Consider the following 22,125-nt stretch of genomic DNA (forward strand, 5'->3'; position numbering starts at 1 on the left):
GGTGGCCCTGGGCCCGCTGGGCGGGTCCCCTCCCTGCTGGAGACTCCAGGGGCTTCTCAGGGAAACCCCCGCAGCTCCCCGCCCCAGAGGGCGCTGAGCGCGAGAGGGCATCAGGTAGAGGCTGGAATCTGCCGCCGCCGCAGGGGTCAGCAGTGTCCTGGGCCCTCTTTGCTCCCCAGGAGTCACCTGTGCATCCTCCAATCACATATCATTTCACATGTACAGGAAGCAGGATCACAAACCCACTTTCCCGTCCCCCATCCTCTCTTCTCCTAGGGCTATCTTTAAAAATCCAGTTTCTCCCTGCATTTCAAGATTCCAATTTCCCTTTTAGTTGACAGCATTGTGAACTGTTTGTTCCCCACAGTGCATCCAAGGGGATACAGTATTGTAATTGTCATTTTTTTTTTCACTGATTGATGACAATTTTCAAAAGATTTATTTTCTGTTGGTGAATGTTTTCCATGAGAAGAAAGCAGAGAACAATAACCTGGAATTGCACTATACAAAGTCTTGTGCCCTTTTCCTTTATGCTCCCTAGGCACCTGATGTCATCGTCTTCGAGACTTGAGGATGTGTTGGATGTCTCCTGAATTCAAAAAATGAAATCCACAGGCACAAAGGGTGAGAGCCAAGTAAAGGGATTTATTAGATATGAGAGCGTGGAGCTCCCACTGGGGGAGGGGTCCCAGGAGAGCTGCTGCAGCCTAGGAGTTTATGGAAGATCAGAGGGGAGTTGAGTGGCCTCAAAGACCCTAGGTTGGAGATTTTAAAGGAGAGGGTCTTTGAGCCCAGTCACCCCAGGGCACTAGCTCTAGAGATGTCAAGAAGTCACACTAGCGTACCTGCCTTGAGGCCAGGCTCAGTGGGCACGAGCTTCACTCTTTAGTCTCTCCTAATATGAAAGCTTTTCTCCAGCCTGGTAGGGAACACATCTAACAGCTGGGGAAGCCAGTGCTGGCTGGGATATAAGGATGCTTCAGTGACATTAGGGACACACACCACAGCACACACCTCCCAAAACCACATCACACACCTCCCAAAACCACATCACAGCGCACACCACAGCACTGACCTCCCAGGACCACACCATAGTAAGAAATGCCACAAGACCTTCAGTTGTTCTAGATCCTTTCAGACACATGACAGAAGTCATTAGTGAGAGAAAGACGAGAAGTGCATGGAAAGGGGAATGCCTTCATTTCCCTGCGACATTCAGAGGTTCAGGATGATGCACCCAGAAGATGTGTGTATTAGCTTGACCTTAAGGTGTGAAAACACATTGATTTTCTGGGTTAAATCTCTCATCTTGTAGTGTAAGTCTCTATTCATAGTTTGTTTTCTATTGTTTTGTTGAGAATTTTTGTATCTTGGCAAAGAGATTTATGTACACTGATATGTAGTATAGCATTATGTATACGTGGAGTATATATATGTGCATATACCTCTGTGTGTGTATGCTATATAGTTTTGTAAGTAAATAGTGTGTATTACATAAAACTATTTTATATGATAGTGTAATTAAGCACTATGTAATTAGTATAGTACATAGTATTTTACAGCATCATATTATAGTATTAAATTCTTATTGATCTGTAGTATAAGGTGTTTCCATGTCCTTCTAACCAGCCCTGTTTGAAACCACGTATTTTGAGGGAACCAAGAGCACCTCACTTTGATGTTTCTGCAAAGCTTTGCCCCTTGCCCACTGTTCTCTCTGCATCCAATGACAATCCCTCTGTGGGCCCGGATGGCTTCCTGTGCCCTCCTCTGCTTAACTCTGTGTGTATATAATACAGTTTCATTTTTCTTATGTGTCCAGTGGGGGTGTTACGTGTTTGTCCAAGTCACCCTGGGTGCTAATTCATTTATAGCTAGTGGTGTGAATGGGAGGCTGTTAGAAACGTTTGCAGCATAAACAGAATGGAGCGAACATGAATGAAAATAGCTGCTCAGCTTTTACTAATTGCTCTTGGTGACTGGTTCCATGGTACAGAGAAACCCACCTGCGTAGCACCTGCACTTTTTGATGGGTTTGGCTTTGATCGGCCCACAGTTACTGATTTGTACCTGGTGTTGCCATTTCTCCCCTCACATGAGTACTCACATCCCCTACACATAATGGTTCACTGGCTTTACCCACTGAATGCCTTCCTCCCTCAAGGCAGTGAAAGAATAGCTACCCAACAAGTGCTTCAGTCCTGATTAACAAGAAACAAGCTAAAGCTCTGTGGACCCTGCATTTAATTTGGGAACCATTACTAATTGCTTGGGATACTTCTGGGAGAGGCCCAGGGATGGTCCTTTGTGAAGTTTGAGAAAGAAGGGGATACTCACCTTGAGAAGAACTAAGTATATCATCTAGTTTCCTGCAGTTATCATGGAGCAGGCAAGAGTAGGGGCCTTGCTTGTCTCTCGTGTGCTGATCCCCTTACAGCAGTAGTGTGCACCCTTCTGTTGAGGGGCACATCCATGATGCCCGATGGTCTAAGTGCTGATAGGTAATGCATGAGGCATTAGCCCCTCGTGAAATCTGGGAGGAGTATCTCAACCATTCATGCAGCAGAAAACCCCTCACCAGTGTGTGAGTTTTCCTTAGCACTAATGCTTGTCAGCATGCCAAAGTCTCATGGAAGAAGGCTTGCTGGCCTTAGAAAAATGACTTACGGCAAGTGGGTATTAACCTACACAAAAATAAGTCTCATTAATTGAAGGCTGAAGTGGTGTCTTCCAGTGTGGGTTGCTGGGCTTCTGGACTCTTCCCCTTAGCCACACACATGAGCACTAGCAGTGATCAGATAGAGATAGTACTGGGGAAGCCTGCAAGTTTGCATCAGTGGAAACCCAAAATGTCATAAATCCCTGTGGGTTGGGAAGGGAAAAGTGTCATGTGCAGTGATCAGATCTAGGAACCCAGCACCTGATGGCTTGGCTCTCCAAGACCCAGGAGTTGTACTGCCATGGCCACTACTGCCTGTGCCTCTGTCTCAACAAGTGTCCTGGTACCTCTGTGTAGGTGGCTCTCCAGACATCTTGGACCAATGCTGTTCTTCCTTGTAGTTCTCAAGAGAAAACAAAGAGGGGATGGGTATATAACTCCACAATGGATCCCTTTCTTCACATGGGAGAGGCCCTATGTTCAATCCCCAGTACTGCACAACAGTAAAACAACAATAAAAGAGCAAGTGTAGCTGAGCACGGTGGTGCATGTCTGTAATCCCAGTGGCTTGTGAGGCTGAGGCAAGAAGATCGTGGGTTCAAAGCCAGCCTCCACAACTCATTGAGGACCTATGCAACTCAATAAGACCCTGTCTCAAAATAAAAAATAAAAAGGGCTGGGGATGTGGCTTGGTTGTTAAGTGCCCCTGGGTTCAATCCCTGGTACTAAAGAGCTCCAGCAACTGGGCGTGATGGATCATTCAGGGTCAGTGTGGCCATAGTTTCTTAGGACTGGGAGAATGTGGGCTCCATGGCTTGGGAGTGCAGGCCCAGGGGTATAACAGGCTCCACTTTGTGTCTGAGTGTCAACCTTGCTGCTTGCTCATGGGGACATTGCCCCTTCCTGTTTTCTCTCTCCCACTTCATAGCTGCAGGGAGAGCAGGTGAGCTTCCACTGTCCTGAGCTGAACTGCCTGCCCTTTTTCTTACTTCCCACCCTACTGCCCAGCTGCAGACCTGGAAATGGGCAACTGCTCTCTTGAGGTTGAGGACCATCCCTGAGTACACCCTCTGACAGTTCCTGGAAAACAGCAGCTAGGGGGCAGCCTCAGGCAGCGTCAGCCTGAGGCCTCCCTCCTTCACTAGCAAGGCAAGAGAACTTCTCCTCCGTAGGGATCAGCACTGGGACGAGGACCGAGCTTTCAGTGTTAAGTTCACAACTCCATCCATTTCATGAGCTTTAATCCACCAGTGACTTTGATTTGACTTGGTGTGATTGTGGCCATCACAGGTTCTTCTACTCTATTTGAATGTCAGTTGTTACCATGTCTGACACTCTGGTCACACTACACACATACACGTCCACACACCACGCTCTACAGGAAGGCTAAGAAAGGGTTGCAGTGGCCAGGTTCCAAGAGGCCTTATGAAGAGCAGAGAGCAGATGCAAATACAGGATGACCTATTCAGGTGGTCAGAGAACGGCTTATCAACCCAGGAGCTGCCAAGGGGCAGCTGCCAAGCAGGTGGCTTTACAGGGCAGCTTCAGGGTCAGCTGCGAGTGTCAGCTTACAGTGGGCCATGCCTCAGAGGAGGAGCCAGGACAGGGGAGGGCTATGTGGAAATCCCCTCTGTTGGTTTGTCACTTTTCTGGTATTTAAATTAGTTTAAGATAAAGTTGATGACGAGGTTTGTGTCTGCCTGCGGCCGGTGTGGTGACTGGAGGGGACTCATGGGCTCTGAAAAGTGCCTTTGTTCCTGGATGGACCATTGCGTGCATCTGGTAGTCAGTAAGCATGAGCCTTGTTCCCGCACATCCCATGCTCATAGCATTCCATAATAAAAAAAGAGACTGAAAACTATTAATAAGGAGACTCTCTTTCTCAGGAGTCCTGTTGTTGCTTGTCATTAATTAATTGCTAAATAAAAATACAAAATAGCCTCCAGTAAATGTTCCCACTGTGAGAAGCATGCTCACCTGCAAGCCCAGAGGCTGGGCTAAGAGACACAGGAGCAGCAAGAAGCGAAGTTTCGCTTTAATGATGGTCTTGCAAGATGGGGGGTCTGCGGGTCCTGACCATGGAGCCCAGGCAGTCGGTGCCCCTCACAGCAGCTTGTGGAGGAGATGGCCAGGTGAGGGCCAAGGACATGCCACCAGGGGGAGGCGCCTGGGCTTGTCCCTTCTAACACCTTCCCAGGAGTCCAGGAGCACTAGAGCTGCAGGGCCATTGTCCTGCGAGTCAGGCTGTTGTCCAGGAGGCTGTCCTCCCTCAGAGCAGGGCTCCTGCAACGTCCCCAGAGGGAAGAGGTACTTCCACTCCCAGGGACCCAACCCTCAGGTGCCCCACACCTGTGCTCAGTCACATGCCCAGCAGGGTGTGGGCCACAGACTCCAGGAGCCACTGTCACTGCCCAGGGTGCAGCCCGGTGGACAGACGCAGCCTGGGGCAGAAGTCCTCAGAGAGCAGGCTCCTGCGAGCCTACCATGGGGCTCTCTGCAGAAGGGAATGTGTTATGTCCATAAACCATATCACAGCCACAGAAATCAGGTGACAGGAGCAGTTTGTGCGGCTGTGCTGGGGGCTGGGGCTCTCCTGAGGGAGGGCAGCACGGATGTCCTTCTCTGGTCCTCAGATATGGTTTTTCTTTTTTACATAGGAGATATCTCTTCATGTTAATTTTTTATTAGTGCATTATAGTCTTACATGATAGTGGGGTTTGTTTTGACATTAGTATATGTCTGTGAAATAGGATCTGCTCATGTCGGTCCCTAGTACTTCTTCTTTCCCTCCATTCCCTCCTCTCCCTGCTTCCCTTCCTCTCTTCTCCTGGTCTTCCTTCTATTTATTTATTTATTTTTATACTGGTACTTTGCAGATCTATACAAATGTGGAATTCACAGTTCTCATATATGAACACAGCATTACTTTTCATCCCACCATTCCTCCCTTTCCCTCCCTCCCTTCCCACCAACCCCCTTCCACTGTTCCAATGATCTCTCCTCTGTTTCATGGGGTTCCCCTGCCCCCCTTTCCCTTTAACTTGGTCTAGCTTCTGCACATGGGAGAAAACATTTGACCCTTGACTTTCTGGGTCTGACTTATTTCACTTAGTGTGATGTTCTCCAATTCCATCCATTTACCAGAAGATGCTGTAATTTTATTTTTTAAGGCTGAATAAAACCACATTGTGTCATAGGCCACATTTTCTTTATCCAGTCAACTGTTGACAGGCGCCTGGGCTGTGGACATCAGTCTTCTTTCAGTTAAAGGGTGAAACTATATCATCAATCAAAAGTATTCTATGGCTCTGAAGATTGTGGATTATTTGTTTCTGAATGAGGAAAACCAGGTCACTGATAGCATATTGGGATGCAGGTGCTTTGGACAGTTTGTAAAGAAAGACAAAGATGTAAAGAAATACACCAAGAGGCAAAGGATAAATAGGAAGCTGTAGTGTCCCCAAGCCAGAAAGAACAAATGGAGCTGACCCTGGGCCAGCAATGGAGATGCCTTGTCCTCCCAGGTCCAGGCTGTTCTGAGCCCAGGCCCTCTGCACCAGCACCCAGGCACTCAGGCCCTCTGCTCTTCTTCTGGCTCTGCACTGGCTCATCTATAGGAACACGGTTCCCACTCACCCCATCTGCAGGTGTGCTGAGGGCCCCTCTCCACGACCTCCCTGAAGCCCCTCTCTGACTCAGGAGGCTCCATGGGGCACCAGTGAACACTGGCATCTGAATTTAAACTCTCAATCTCAGCAGCAATTTCACCCTGGACTAGGAACTTTGTATGGGCCACCAGGAGGAATGGGAGCCATGAGCATCCAGGAAAGCACAGCTCACAGGAGAGCGCCATCTGTGGACTCAACATTTCAGGCTGTCCTGAGTGTCCATCAGCTGCACAGCTGAGGACCTGAGCCCCATTCCTGTCCTCCCCTCCCTCTCCAGGCTTCTTCTGCCCAGGACGGTGGCCCAGCAGCAGCTCGGTCCAGGCTGGTGAAGCAAACTCCTCCGTCCACTCTGGTCCTATGTCCACAAGGAGCCAACTCCCTGAGGAATTCATGAGCAGCCCCACCAATGTGCTTGCTGACAGGTACTCCGTGTCCTCCTGGCCTCCTGGGGCCCTGCTGCAGGAAGAGGCCCCTCTAGTGCCTAGGTAAGATGGGAAATAGTTTCTTATTTTCAAATGAACTCATATGGAAATCTGACATCACACATGAGAGATGACATGGAGGTTTCCTTGGGGGGTGGACTGCCTCTCTCATCATGTGACACTGGGCCAAGGGGCACGCCAATGGCAGCACCATCCTGTCAGCTGTGTGGGAGGGACGTGTCCTCAGCCCCCATATTCCTCCTGGATCAAGAGGCTTGTAATTTCCCACCAAGACACATGAGAAAGGGCGACTCCAAGAATATCCCACTCTTTCCTTGGGTGGACTGCACCTACCTTGGGGCCTTTCACTGGACGTCAGCTCCCAGCTGTGTTTATAAAGCAACAAGAGAGAAAAGACCTTGGACCACAGTACACAGTGTCACCTGGCAGGTGCAGGGGGAGCTCAGCAAGGCAGGGCAGACCCCAGGATGGAACTGGCCCTGGTGCTGCTCTGTGGTCCAGAGGGCATCAATTTGAGGGTTTCACTTGAAATATTTTGGCATTTTCAGGTCATGACTCTATGTCCTTCCTCTCCTGGATAGAGGGACCCTGGCCATGCTGGTCAGTGCAGGGGCAGGCACTGTGTCCTCATTTTTCTTCCTCATCCAGAGCTCAGCCTTGAGCAGCCCATCTTAGGCTCAGGGCATCTCTGATTATACACCCTGTAAACATCTGCTCCAGCTCAGGTGAGGAAAGGACCCTCCTCAGCTAATCCTGGGCCCTGCTCAGGGTGTGATCCAGGGTTGGGGTGGTGAGGGGGCTCCTGTACAGTGCAATGTGACCCCTTCCTTGCTCCTGCTGCCCTGCTCCTGTCCAGCACAGGGTGGCTGGGCCCAGATCTTTACATCTGTATGCAAATATGGCCCCTGCTGAGAATCCCTCTAGGACCTGGATATTGGTCTTCCTTTTTCCAATGCCCAGGCCTCCGGGAGTGTCAGGCATTTATGCCTGTGCTTGGGACCGGCCTGTTACGTGACTTTCAGCAGACCGTATGGTAGAGCAGGAGGGAGAGACTCATCTTCCTCAGCATTTCATCTCTGAGGGCAGCGCTCCTCTGTCACGCCCTTCCACCCTAGGCTGGGATCTCTGAAACCACAAGCCAGAATGAGTCCTTCTCCTTCTAAGTTGTTCCTGTCAGGTATGTCGGTCACAGCAACAAAAAGGTGACCAGCAAACCTTCCCTATTACAGACAAAAAGCAAGCAAACAGAATACACTTTCAGCTGTAGGATGCTATTCTACAACCAATTTTTCTAGTGAATATTTTAATTTTCATCCATAGATTCAAAGAGTTATTCGATTACCCATTGGACTGATTTGAATGGACCCCTCCAGTGTGATGTGTCACTCTACAGAGTACAATAGGATGTCACCAGATCTTGCCCATTGACCTGGGGAGGAAAAATAAGAGAGGTAGAAGGTAGAAGCAGCGAGTCAAGAATGTAAGGGAGGAGCTAGAATAAAGAGATGCAAAACAAAGAGAGCAGTTGAAGTTAGGGTAACGGAGTTCACTGATGGAGATTTGCCACAATGCGCTGTCACTGTCCCAGAGGTGGCAGGTGGGCCAGGGCGGAGAAGCTGTGGCCCAGGGCATCTGGTCTTTTTTTTTCTCTATAAGTTGGTCCAGCTTTATTGAAATCTGTCACAGAAGACACAATTCAAATAAGAGTCACAGTCTTGGGTTGTAAGGCCTGTAAGGCTCTGTACCACTGAGCCACATCTCCACACAAGAATACAAAATGTATTAGTTCAAACTACAGTGTAAAAACAGATTCTAAAAATGAATAACGTGTCCTGATTAAATGTCTGCAAATGGTTTTTTTCCTCTGCACTTAACAACTGTTATGGCTCTTTAAAAAAATTCAAGCAAACAGTTTGGAATTTAATAAGAAAGCCCACATTTATTACAATGTGGAAGGTGTCCTCATTCAGCTCCAACCTTCACAAACTACTGGAAAATACTTTGAAAAAATAATTCACCTGTGTTTTTTTCATATCAGGGAAAATTAAACTCACATAATATCAGAAATCACCTCTTGCCTTATAAGTGCAAAATAGACTCCCCTGGCTTGACCCATAGTAAGCACAATTTGGGAGAAATAAAAGTAGCTGAGATAGACTACTAAGGCTTTCCTTAGGAAGCCTTCCTCTGTTTTTGTGAAGCATTCTCTCAATCATGAAGCTGTATTCAAAAGAATCCATTCTATTCCCAAGATTATAATTAAAACAGGAAGAACAAATCTGATGGCCCTTACAGCAAACTTCATCATGTCAAGGCAATCCCTTAACTCCTGATATTTCCTTCCATTTCCTACTAATAGTGTCTTCCCCCACCCACTAGGATATGTGAGGTTCTCTGTATTACAAACCCTTGCTTTTATTTTTTAAATTTTTTGTTGGCTTTATTTAAAACATCTTTTGAAAAATGTACATAACTCTTCAAACCCTGCATTCAGTTTCCTGTTATGTAAGGAATGGAAGCAGACATGTCCCTGGGACCATCTGAGGTTTATATAACTTCTGTCCAACTATTTAGGAAGGTCCCTTGATTCTTTACAGATTAGAATTCAAAATAGGAAACAAATTCAGTTGTCAAACACCTGTTGCTAATTGAAAACAAATCTATACCACATAGCAAAATTCCATTTATTAAACGTTATCTCATGCAAACTTAAATTTTAAAAAATAATCATTCCATGCTCCAAAGTAGATCATGAACCTATTTAAGACAAACATGGTAAAACAAATTTTCCCATCTTTATTTACAAAGTGTGGCATTTTTTTAATGTTTATTTTTTAGGTGTAGATAGACACAACACAATGCCTTTTTTTTTTATGTGGTGCTGAGGATCGAACCCAGGTCCCACCTATGCTAAGTGAGTGCTCTGCCACTGAGCCACAATCCCAGCCCCAAGTGTGGCATTTTTGACTGACAGGATAATCAACATTATAGCTCAAACCTGTTGCTAAGGAACACTTTGTGTGTTTGTGTAGGGGGGTGTTTCTGGGATTGAATCAGGGCCTTGCACATGTGAAGCAGGCATTGTACCTCTGAGCCACGTCCCCAGCCCCAGAGAACACAATTTTAGACCTAGTAACAGAAAATCATCTGGTAACTTGACACATGGCCAATCCTAAGACTAGAAGGAAAAGCATTCTTTTGTTTTTTGCCCATTAGTGATTTTCAGAGGAAACCAGGTAAAGGCTTCCAGCTCAATAGAGAAGACATTGTTCAGACAGGGGGGATGTTCTTCGGCAGACTCACAGGCAGTGCGGGGAGTCTGGCACCAATGGGGCTCTTACCACTCACTGTTTTGTGCCGGTTCCCCATAGCTGCCTCTCCCAGCATCATCGTGTTCACAGGACTGTCTGGAGCCTGCCCCTGATCGCCCACGTCCATACGTCCACACTGCCTGCCCTCCTTCCAGCCCGCATCCCAATCTTTGCAAAGATCCGGTCATACAGACATGTACCATTTACATACTGCATGGCATTTTTTTGCATCTGCTCTTGAATAGTATTCCACAAAACAGAATCCACATACTGCTTTTTTTTCCCACTTTATACAGACCCATAATGATCTTCTTTATGTCACCACTTTTGCTGAAGAGTTCATAAATTTGTTTTTCAGTTGTGTTAAAGGAAAGATTTTCAACATATGATGTACAACTGTTCTTCAGTAATTTTTCCTGTTCTTCACTGTCACCCCGGAAGGGCTGGTCCCTGCACTGGTCAGCTCCACATGGCCGTTGCTGCTCAGTGGCTTCAGGAGGCCACCTCACAGTGCAGAGGGCAGGAATCTGATCTTCAAGTTCTTCATCCATGTATATTATTGAGCATTGACACTGTCTCAAAAACCAAGTTACAAATGGTGGACTGAGTGAGAAGGCAGGCCTGCAGTATGTGGCCAATCTTGCTTCACCACTTGAAAAGGAAGGAGTTGAACCCTACGGACTTGGTCTGGTGTTTTCCTCCTGTGAAGAAGTTTTCTTCCCATTGGAGTGTATGTTTCCTTCAACTCCTGAAGTTGGGAGGTCCAAGGACCTCCTGCCTCTCTCTACTGCTCACTGTATGTGAGAGGCCATGACTATTATTTATCCCAGGCAAGTTTGGTGGCCAATTGACCAACACTAGTCCTTAAAACATTCTCTGCCTGTTTAATGTAAGGTCTTACGTTGGGGTTAGAAGTTCTCATTGATCACCTCTGTGGCCAGACAGGACTCTTCTCTGATGGTATGTCAGGATGGAAGAGCACTTTGGAGTATGGCAGAGGGCTGGTTTCTCCGTGCTGTCTGTAGAGTGACAGGTTATTACAATGCTTTGTTCTTGAGCCAAAATGGTTTTTGCATCAATTACTAATTTCCCCTCAAAACTCTCACTCTGTGGTAAGAATTTGGTTAGAATGAACTATTTAATATCATGAGAAACAGGGCTTCAGGAAGTTCACTAGTCCAACCGACACCTTTAATTGGAGCTTCACCAGGTCTATGACATGGAGCTGCCATCTCTATGATGAAAGCAGAGTTGCTCATGTCTGAAACTTCTGGTCATGATCTAAGTCATTCTCTTCACATTAAGGTGGGAGAAATAGAGTTAAGAGAATAGGGCCAGGGCCGAGGAGCCCTAGAAACCAGCACATGGTGGAGTCTGAAAGTCAACTCTGACTTCTAGTCCAGCCTGGATGTTGTTGGGGGAAAACAGGGTACTTAGAGATGCTTAGCAATGAGAAACAAAGTCCTCTTCCACCCACTTGTCCTCTTTGGAAGCACAAAACAAACAAAAAATGACACCCAAGCTGCATAACCAGGTGCTTCTTCTCCTATCCAGGGTGCAGGAGCTCCTGATTTTCTAAAATACGTCAACTCCCAGCTGACTTTTCTGCATATATTTAAATAAGTGGACACTTACCGATACATCTTGTTCTCTGTAACACAAATAATTTCCTTCACAGATGATGAAATATAAAATTGTAAGTGCCAAAATATGGAAGTAGGAAAATGGAAAGATGAAGGACTTATACAGAATGAGTCCAGGGAAGTTGAGCACCAAGAAACAGAGACACTTTCCCCACTGTGCCAGAAGAGCCACGGTCAGGACAAGGTGGAGTATGAGCATGGCTGAGTGCAGTGCACTAAGCTCCAGAACAGAAATAGAAAAGAGTGAGCAGTGTGCATTACCCTCCAAGGGGGAGCCAGGGGTGACTTTCAGAAGAGCCCATCACTTCATACAAGGATCTCAAATAGAAAACACATAGGCCCTCATAAAATATAAATGTGGAAGAAAAGATATGATTTAAGATTGTCCAATTTGTTTTATTAAATCATATCTTTAGGATCTCAGCAATGAGGGACAGGAAATGTGGGCAGCATCAACATTCACAAACACCACATAATCACTCTTTTATAGTCATTGAATCCATTGTTCCAGGATGATTTGAGGAAAACGCTATAGTAGGAAAAATAGAGGTAAATCTCCAGGTGCTGGTGTCCTCCAAAATTTTGGCATGTACTTTTGTGTCTACAAGTTGTGTTGACAGAATTCAGCTGAAAAGTTATTGTGTACAGTCAAAACTAATTTTTCCAACAAACACTGATGTCTTTATGGAACTGTTTCTATAAGTGACAAAAAATCACTTGTAGAAATCAGTTGACATTGAAATAATATTTGTAATAAAATGAAAACCGCATTTAACAAGTTAATTCTTTGGAAAGCCAGAGGAGCAGCAGCCCCTTCGCCAGAACAGAGTGTGGGTAGGACCAGGCCCCTGTGAGTCCAGGGGAACGCACAATTGTGAAAAGCAAGTGTGTGTGGGGGCTACTGCAACCTCCACTGTATTCCCACTCCACCCCCAATGGGTCACTGTTCACACCCTCATGCCAAATACCAGGAATTCCGCACAGTTTCTGGCATGTGGGTGACTTTTAAGTTTCCAGGCAGAGAATACTCAAATTCAAAGGTGATGATGAGGTCTTCTATCCTTATTTTCAAAGCTTTAACAGCAAATGCAATATCTTTAGAAAGCAGTTACCTTTCTTGAGGCCAAACACTTCCCCAGAGCCCTCTGCAGGGCTCCTGTGACATCCTTGTTCCTCAGGCTGTAGATGAGCGGGTTGAGCATGGGCGTGAGGATGGTGTAGAAGGCAGACACTGCCTTGTCCTGCTCAGGGGTGTGGTAAGAGTGGGGCAGCACGTAGGTGTACATGGCGGCCCCGTAGAAGAGGCTGACCACCACCATGTGAGAGGAGCAGGTGGCCACGGCCTTCCGCCTGCCCTTTGCCTCACTCATCCTGTAAACAGCAATGAGAATCCTGGTGTAAGAGGCCGAGATGACGGAGAAGGGGATGAGAAGCATCAGGATGCAGCACACATACATGGCTGTCTCATAGGCTGAGGTGTCCCTGCAGGAGAGCTTCAGAAGGGCGGGGACCTCACAGAAAAAGTGGTTGATTGCCCGAGAGGCACAGAAAGGGAACTGCATGGTGACTGGGGTGAGCAGGAAACCGTCTGCAGACCCTCCCAGCCAGGTGGCCACCACGATCAGCAGGCAGACCCTGCGGCTCATCAGCACAGGGTAGCGCAGAGGTTGGCAGATGGCCACGTAGCGGTCGTAGGACATGAGTCCTAGGAGGAAGAACTCTGCCCCTGCCAAGGTCAGGTAGAGGAAGTGCTGGGCAGTGCACCCTGCAAAGGAGATGACCCTCTGGCTGGCGGCCTGGTCCAGCAGCATCTTGGGCACGATGGTGGAGATGTACAGGATGTCCATGAGGGAGAGCTGGCTGAGCAGGAAGTACATGGGGGTGTGCAGCCGGGGGTCGGCGCGGATGAGCAGGATCATGGTGGTGTTGCTGGCGATGGAGATCACGAAGACCAGGAGAATGAGGGAAAAGAGCAGCCAGGGGAAGCGGCTGCCACTGAACAACCCCAGGAGGACAAAGTCAGCGTACAGGGAGCTGTTGCCCCACTCCATAGCGCTGCAGGCTGCACAGAGGGTGGGACTCAAGCTGGAGAAGTACAGGTGGGCTTAGAGCATCATGGCGTGGCCACACCCAGATCCAGGCTCAGGCTTCTGACCTCACGAATCTTGGAACAGGCTGGGCAGGTGTCTTGTCCCATTACAGCATCATCCACTCAGGAGCAGGATGCCCGCCCAGCGGCCTGGCCTTGCTAAGTTAGAGGTCCTGAGGCAGCAAGCCCATCTGCTTTTGTTTAAGGACATTCATCCTCTGTCTCTCAAGCACCGTCCTATCTGGAGAGGAGCCGTCCTGCTGGACAAGGCAGAGTGGACGTGAAAAGAGTGGCCAGCCCAGCCCTACCCTGCACCAGGCTTTGGTCCTCACACTGCAGGGTCAAAGCCACAAGTCAGCATGTGTGCTGTCCACGGGGAGACGGCCACGTGGGCTCCACCTGGTTTGCAGGTTCTTGAAGGTTTGCACACTGTAAAACTCGATGCTTGACGTGTTTATCAGGTGCTCAGTGTTGGAAGGCAAAGTCTCTGCTGAAGTGTGAACACAGAGCCCTCACTGTGAGGGGCAATCCAGAGGTCAGCAGAGAAAGGCTGTCAAGGGGGAAGTAATGCTGAGGATCAGGGTTATTATCTTCCCCTTTCAGCAGAAAACTATGGGTTATTAGCAGACAACTTACTCACCTGTGAAGTGAATAAACTCAGCAATTATGATATAACANTGTGCAGTTGGCCACAGCCACCACGGATGGATGTCAATCATGAAAAGTGTATCCTCAGCCGGCCTCGAGCCAGGAGCCTGGCTCCCTGTGCTCTGTCCAGCTTCCCCTGTCCTGAGACATAGTTGGTTCCCAGCAGAGCTCCTCTCCAGGTGTTTTCCTGATGTATGCCCTTTCTAATTTTGCCTTCTTTCTCTCCACTGTCTTAAGCCTCTGGGGAAATTAAAGAAAAGCACTCAGCAGCATTCCAAGTGATGGAGAGAGAGAGCAAGTTGCGCTGACCTTCAGCATTTTAATGAGAGCAAGCCCCGTGGAGAGCTGCGATCATTAGTGCACTACAGATCCAGGGAATGGCAGGTGGTCAGTGGAGACCAGGCACAGAGACTGCCATTGGTCCATGGTGAATGTCAAAGCCCAAGAGCACAAATGGGCACATGCGCCTTCCTGTCAGGGTGTTGTCCCCAGCCCTGACCACGAACATTCCTGGAGCTGAACTTGCTAATGAGGCCTTGGAGACTTCCCAGCCTTGCTCACAAAGGGAAGGGAGATTGGAGGCTCATAATTCCTTAGATTTTAAGAGCATCTTTGTCTTTCTCTGTCAGTGTTATCTGTGTTCTGTGTTTAAACCATCACAAAGGAGTATAAGAGCACTGAGGAGAATATGGGAAATGAGAAAAGGGAAAGGAATCCCCTGGGATACTCCATTCCCTTGTATAAAAATTGTTATGTCTATGCATAACTCATGCTATTCTACTCTATTCTAGTCCATTATTTTATTATTTATGGTGGTGCTATGAATTGAACATACAAGCACTCTACCACTGCACCACACCCCTGTGCCTAACTTAAACTTTAGCATTCTTCCAATCTGATATGTAGTTAAGACCCCTTTTCTGTATAGATGTGGGGGTGTCTTCTCAGATTACCATGATGGTTGATTGATGTGACAAGCACTTTCGAGGGCTCCTTGTTTGATTGACAAGCACATTGCTTCTCAGTTTGCTTACGAAACACTGTATCTTGAGGTTGCTTCTCTGGGTAGGTGGTAGAAGGTGGGTTATTGGGCTTTAGAATCCCGTCATCAAAGTGCTAGATGGGCTGCTGACCAGTGATGCCAGCCAACCACAGAGAACACTCGGGGCTCCCTGCTTGCCTAGCTCTTAGCAAGAGCATCTAGATGGTCATTTATTCGATTTTTGTTTATGACTAAGAAACCTCAGAATGTTTTCATGGGTATATTTTCCCCTCTCTATATATTGGGATTTAATTGCTCATGACATTTTCCCTTTTAGGAATTTCTCAAAATTGGCCTGCTCTCTTTATAGAATAAGGGCATTCTTCTAAGTGTGATATTTGTTGCAACTTCTTTACCCAAACCATTACTTGTATTTTGACTTTATTTGATTTTAGGCAAAGAGCACCAGCAGTGGCAGCCCCTGCTGGTGTCTGTCCCTAGCTCTCCTCTGCAATACAGCAGATCCAATAGCAGGGAGCTGGGTGTCTTTGTCTTTCCCCTTTTGTATGCAGTCATTTTCCTGTGAAAAAACTGCTCTCTGTGAAGAACTGACACAATCCTTGGTGACCACCTAACTCAGAAGGTGTGTGACAGTTCAGTAAGGCTGGCCTAGACAGGATGTGAGGACAGCTGTCCCCTGGGAAGCAGGGTGAAGAGTGACCCTCCCATAGCCCATAATCCTCGGCATGATGTTTCCCCAAACAGTGTTTCTATGCGAAGTCCACTTGTACTTGTTCCATAAAAGACATAAAACAATGCCATTGGGGAATCTTTAGAATGGAGGAGGAATTTCAACAAAGCCAAGGAACCATCCTTCCTTCTGAAGCCAGAGCAAAGGCATGGCCACTTTTGCAGTGAAGTCTTAAGAAACCCTGAGCTGAGGTCTTCCCTGTCTTCTATCCTGGACATCTGCTTTCCCATGGAGTTTGGCCTGGGAATATCATGAACCTCAAACAGAGTGGGGGTCAGAAAAATTCAGCCCCATCATTCATAAGCTTCCTGATGTCTGGCAAGCCTCTCACCACCCAGCAGCCTCGCCCCGAGTACCAGATAGGAAAGTGAGGGGCCACACTTCCCTGGAGTCAATGCAGAGGGCTGTGTAACTAAACCACCTTTAGAGACATGAATGGCCTGAGGAAGTGGAAGAGTGTAGACAATCAGACAAACTCCTCTCCCTGTAAACATTTTAAATCATACAATTGAGCACTTGGTTCCAATGATGAAAACTCTCTTGAGTCTTTACATTGAAATATATCTGCCAAGGATTTTCCTGAGCAGAAAGTCATCAACATTCTGACACACGCAGTATATAAGCGAGACCCTCATGTCAGCTGACATAAGAAATGAGGTCAGAAGGTAGAATTTTTGAGTCACACTGATTCATAAACATCTATAATTAGGATGCTGAGACATAGCAACCTCAGTATTACCCAGGGTTTCCCTGGTTTTAATCAACTTTCCACTAAGTCCAGAGTCTCATAATTAAAGCAGCCTGTGATTGATGGATATGGAGTTCTCAAAGTTACTTACCTTACACTGTAGCTTCCTCAAGTCTGATGACCCGAATCTGAAGATCAAGTACCTGCTGTTCAGAGAAGAATCTTAAACTAGTAAATGTGATTGTTTAGCTTTTCTTTGCATGAAGCACGTGGGAGCATGAGAGGCAGAACACAGATCTTCCAACCTAAAGACGTTCCGTGCTGTGAAAAGAAGCAGAGCAGAGAGGAACAGGAGGCAGGAGACGCTGCAGGCGGGAGCGGCTGCAGAGTCAGAGTGAAAAGGTGCAGTGGCCTGGCCTGGAGTGATGTCCTTTTGGCACAAGGGTAGGCAGTCTCATAGACTTTTAAAATAGACAAGGACAGGCAAACAAATCAATGACCTGGAGACAGAACAGCCTGAGTCTTAAGTGCCCAACAGCAGGCTTGCAGAAGTTGTGACAGCGCTACATTATGTAGGCTGCAAAACACAAAGAGATGGAGGGGCTTAAATAGGAGAGCTTGCATCATGGTGTGGACCAGTGGTCCCATCTGGAAGGAGTATGTCATCAGAATGCTCATCCCTATGGGTATCTTTGTCCCTAGACTACAATTACACAGTGCACATAAATGTGACAAGTCTCTTCACCCTACTTTTCTTTTAATTAAGGAAAATAAAACCTTTCAATTTATATGGAATTACAATAATTAAATTGTCCCCATATAATTTGGGTTGTGGGTCCCTGAAATTCAAACTAAATTGCTTCTTTTCCTTGACTTTTTTTGTGGCATTGCTTTGGAAGTTTCTTTCCTTTTTCACATTCCCAATCTATATGCATTCTTCTCTTCAAGGAAAATCCAAACTTGCGAAGGCAGTACTGTCTTGTCAAAGATACTGCATTTCGGTGCTGGGGATATGGCTCAGTTGGTACAGTGCTTGCCTTGCATGTACAAGGCCCTGGTTCAATTCTCAGCACCACATACACACACAAAAAAAGATGCTGCATTTCAGGCCATCACTTAAGCATTTGCTTGGCATTGATCTTCATGTCTTATACATTAGGAAGCTATCAGCATTGCAAAGCACTTACTTGGGATGGTATCTGCAACATCCATGTTACAAGGCATGATTTGCTGCAGCTTTGCAGGCAGGATTGTATGATGGGGAAAAAACGCAGGCTTTGGAATCTGCTGCCAGGGTGTGAGTCTCAGCTCTGCACTTCCGTGAACTTGAGGAATTATCTAACTTCTTTGTGCTTCAGTTTAGCAGATAATAAAATTTGAACTTCTCTGAATTGTTATGAGGATGATCTGAGAATATACATCCAGCTCCATGTTTTTTTGGCCCATACGTGTAAATGTCAAATAGTACTGGTGATAGTCACAGTGCATGAATGTTTTTGTGTTTGGTTGTTAATCACAGTGTTATTGGTGAGAGAACATGTACAGGTGGAATAGGAATTTGTGATGGGTGTACTTGTCCTGGATCCTCATCACAGGTGCAGATAGCTTCTTCAGAAGAGGCTGGGGGGCTGCACATGTGGGACAATGGCACTGAGAAATATCAGGACAGTGGGAAGTCACTCTGTAGGGAGCAGGGCCAGTCAAGCTAATCTAACACAGCACTTTGGAAGATGGAAATAAGGTACTTGGCTCACTCTGAGTGAAGCCAAATTGCTGCGTAACACTGTCACACAGAGCAAGGACTAAGAGCATAGAGCTGGGCTCAAATCTGCCACTCAGTGGCATGACAGGGGCTTAAAGAAGCTGCATGTGCTCAAGGCACTGACCCTCAGGCCCACAGATGCCTGACAGGTGACTGGAAGCAGGACGAGGCTGGGCATCTCGGCCTCCAAGTAGAGTCTGTCTCCTCCATCACCTTAGCTTGCTTGCAGAACTGCTCATCATTAAGGAGCACTCATCAGAAGCTTGTAATGCCAGGTTCATTAGACCTGCACTCTCCTGATTTTTCTCATTCTACTTCAAGACTGAGGCAAGACCTGCAGGGTCATCCCACCGGCAGCTATGAGAGCATCAGGCCCCTGGGGTGGTGCCTGGCAGTTCTCAGCCTTGTCCTACTCCTGAGCAGCAAGTGGAAATTGTCTTTCCCTTCTCTGGAGTGCTTCTCAGAACAGGAACTGGGATAATTATCCACCAGGCCAATGAGACTAGGAGGCTTAATTTGGCAGGCCTCTTGCCCTGCCCAGATTCTTCCTCCATTTCTACCTACAGCACTTGTAGGTCTTCCAGCATGTCCCTCCCAGCACAGCCTATTAAATGGAGTTCTTTCTGGGTTTCCCATGACCTTTTCTGCTTGATTACTGGGGCGAGTGTCTGGACCTTGTTGTTGGATCCCCGACAGGCTGCTGGCCTAGGATCCCAGTAGTGAGGGTTGCTTTGAACACGTGTTTGTCAATGACCTCATCTACTACGAAGAGGAAATGGTGTGCCTCAGAGCACTGTGAGGGTTAGGGCAGGATGCTGGCCACCATCATTCTTTTTTTTTTTTTTTTTTTTGGTGGTGCTGGGGATTGAACCCAAGGCCTTGTGCATGCAAGGCAAGCACTCTGCCAACTGAGCTATGTCCCCAGCCCCCATCATTCCTTTTTGTCCAGCTCTCTGTGCAGCTGGGCACCACTCCACTGGGGTCCTAGGTTTAGGGAAACATTTCTGTTATTCTCTAATCAGTCTCTTGAACATGTACTTTCATTTTCATTTTATGCCTCAAGAGCTCTTCATTCTCTAATTGGCCCTTTTCATATAATTTTACTCTTTATAGACACAGTGACCTTAAATATCTAAGGACATAAATCATGGTTTTAGGTTTGGACTGTCTCCTCTGTTCCCCTCCTTCTTCTCCTCAGCTGTCTCCTCTGTGTACTTTGCTCTTCCTTTTAATTTATTTATTCTTCCAACTGTACCCGTCTATGCAGGACACTGCACTATGTACCAACATCAGAGTGTGGACGTTTCCACCTCCTGTCATTACTTTGTGTCTGGTGACTTGAGTTCCTTGAAGTCACTCACGGGTGCACAGCAGGCTGTTTTGCTGCGTCTCCCGCTGTGCAGGGAGCTCAGTTCTCTCCTGCTGCCCTGGGGCCAGCCTTCTGGCTGAGCATCTTTCCCCAGGTTAAGCATCTCCACCACCATCTAGATTATAGGTGGAAGCAGGATCTCAGGGTCCTGCCACAGGAGGCAGAGCTGAGCCCACAGCAGTCACAGAGACCAGCTCTGGGCAGTGGCAGTGGCCCAGCAGGGATCTGTGGGTGGAAACCGAGCACATCGCTGCCTTCTGGGCCTCCGACCCGGCCTTGGGGTCTCAGGGCAGCACACTCCTTCCCCTTCCCCTCCATGAGCTCCAGGGTTGCCTCTGCGATTTCATTTCTCCTTTTCCGAGCCTCAGGGTCCGGCTCAGAGACCTCTGCATGATGGGCTCCTGAACTCCTGGCTCTTTGTAAGGACTCCTCTGATGTCTAGCCTGTGGGCTGTCCCCTCCACTGGCCACTCCTTTCAGCAGCGTCAGGAGCTGGTGGTCCCTCAGGACCTGTATCGCACCCTATTTTATTTATTTTTTAATTAATTTTTTTGTTTACACATGACAGTGGAATGCATTACAATTCTACTACACGTATAGAGCACAATTTTTCATATCTCTGGTTGTATACATAGTATATTCACACCAATTCGTGTCTTCATACCTATACTTTGGATAATAATGATCATCACGTTCCACCATCATTAATAACCCCTGCCCCCTCCTTTCCCCTCCCACCCCTCTTCCCTATCTAGAACTCATCTGTTCCTCCCATGCTTCCCCTCCCAACCCCACTATGAATCAGCCTCCTTGTATCAAGGAAAACATTTGGCATTTGGTTTTTGGGGATTGGCTAACTTCACTTAGCATTATCTTCTCTAGCTTCATCCATTTACCTGCAAATGCCATGATTTTATTCTCTTTTATTGCTGAGTAATAATGCCACATTTTTTTATTCATTCATTCATCCACTGAAGGGCATCTAGGTTGGCTCCACAGTTTAATTTTGTGAATTGTGCTGCTGTAAACATTGATGTGGCTGTGTCCCTGTAGTATGCTGTTTTAAAGTCTTTTGGGTATAGACTAAGGAGAGGGATAGCTGGGTCAAATGGTGGCTCCATTCCCAGTTTTCCAAGAAATCTCCATACTTCTTTCTATATTGGTTGCACTAGTTTGTAGTCCCACCAGCAATGTATGAGTGTGCCTTTTCCCCCACAGCCTCTCCAACACTTATTGTTGTTTGTACTCATAATAGCTGCCATTCTGACTGGAGTGAGGTGAAATCTTAAAGTAGTTTTATTTGCATTTCTCTAATTGCTAGCAATGATGAACATTTTTTCATATATTTGTTGATAGATTGTGTATCATCTTCTGAGAAGTGTCTGTTCAGGTGCTTGGTCAATTTATTGATTGGGTTATTTAGTTTTTTGGTGGTTAACTTTTTGAGTTTTTTTTATATATCCTAGAGATTAGTGCTCTATCTGATGTATGAGGAGTAAAAATTTGCTGCCAAGATGTAGGCTCTCTGTTTACCTCACAGATTGTTTCTTTTCCTGAGAAGAAACTTTTTAGTTTGAGTCCATCCCATTTATTAATTCTTGATTTTAATTCTTGCATCAAAGGAGCTTATTAAGGAAGTTGGGGCCTGATCCCACATGATGGAGATTAGGGCCTACTTTTTCTTCTATTAGACACAGGGTCTCTGGTTTTATTCCTAAGTCCTTGATCCATTTTGAATTGAGTTTTGTGCATGGTGAAAGATAGGGTTTTAATTTAATTTTTCTGCACAAGGATTTCCAGTTTTCCCAGCACCATTTGTTGAAGATGCTGTTTTTTTCTCCAATGCATGTTCTTGGCACCTTTGTCTAATATAAAATAATTATAATTTTGTGGGTTTGTCTCTGTGTCCTCTATTCTGTACCATTGGTCTACCAGTCTGTTTTGGTGCCAATATCATGCTGTTTTTGTTATATTACTCTATAGTATAGTTTAAGGTCTGGTATAGTGAAGCCACCTGCATCACTCTTCCTGCTAAGGATTGCTTTAGCTATTCTGGGTCTCTTATTTTTCCAGATGAATTTCATGATTGCCTTTTCTATTTCTATGAGAAATG

The 22,125-nt window shown here is 46.6% G+C and overlaps 1 protein-coding gene across 1 annotated transcript; it reads right to left on the minus strand.

The window, feature by feature from the left end:
* Nucleotides 1–12,335: 12,335 nt before the first annotated feature.
* On the minus strand, nt 12,336–13,775 carry LOC107160354 (olfactory receptor 2T27). The gene has a single exon (XM_015507033.2). The coding sequence runs from the start codon at nt 13,773–13,775 to the stop codon at nt 12,822–12,824; it is 954 nt and encodes a 317-aa protein (XP_015362519.1). The 3' UTR covers nt 12,336–12,821.
* Between the last annotated feature and the right edge of the window lie 8,350 nt (nt 13,776–22,125).

This window comes from Marmota marmota, unplaced genomic scaffold, assembly GCF_001458135.2.
Source record: "Marmota marmota marmota unplaced genomic scaffold, marMar, whole genome shotgun sequence".
NCBI lineage: Eukaryota > Metazoa > Chordata > Mammalia > Rodentia > Sciuridae > Marmota > Marmota marmota.

Bases quoted from the DNA above. Each gene is read 5' to 3' on its own strand.
- LOC107160354 (XM_015507033.2), bottom strand. From the start codon at position 13,775: ATGGAGTGGGGCAACAGCTCCCTGTACGCTGACTTTGTCCTCCTGGGG.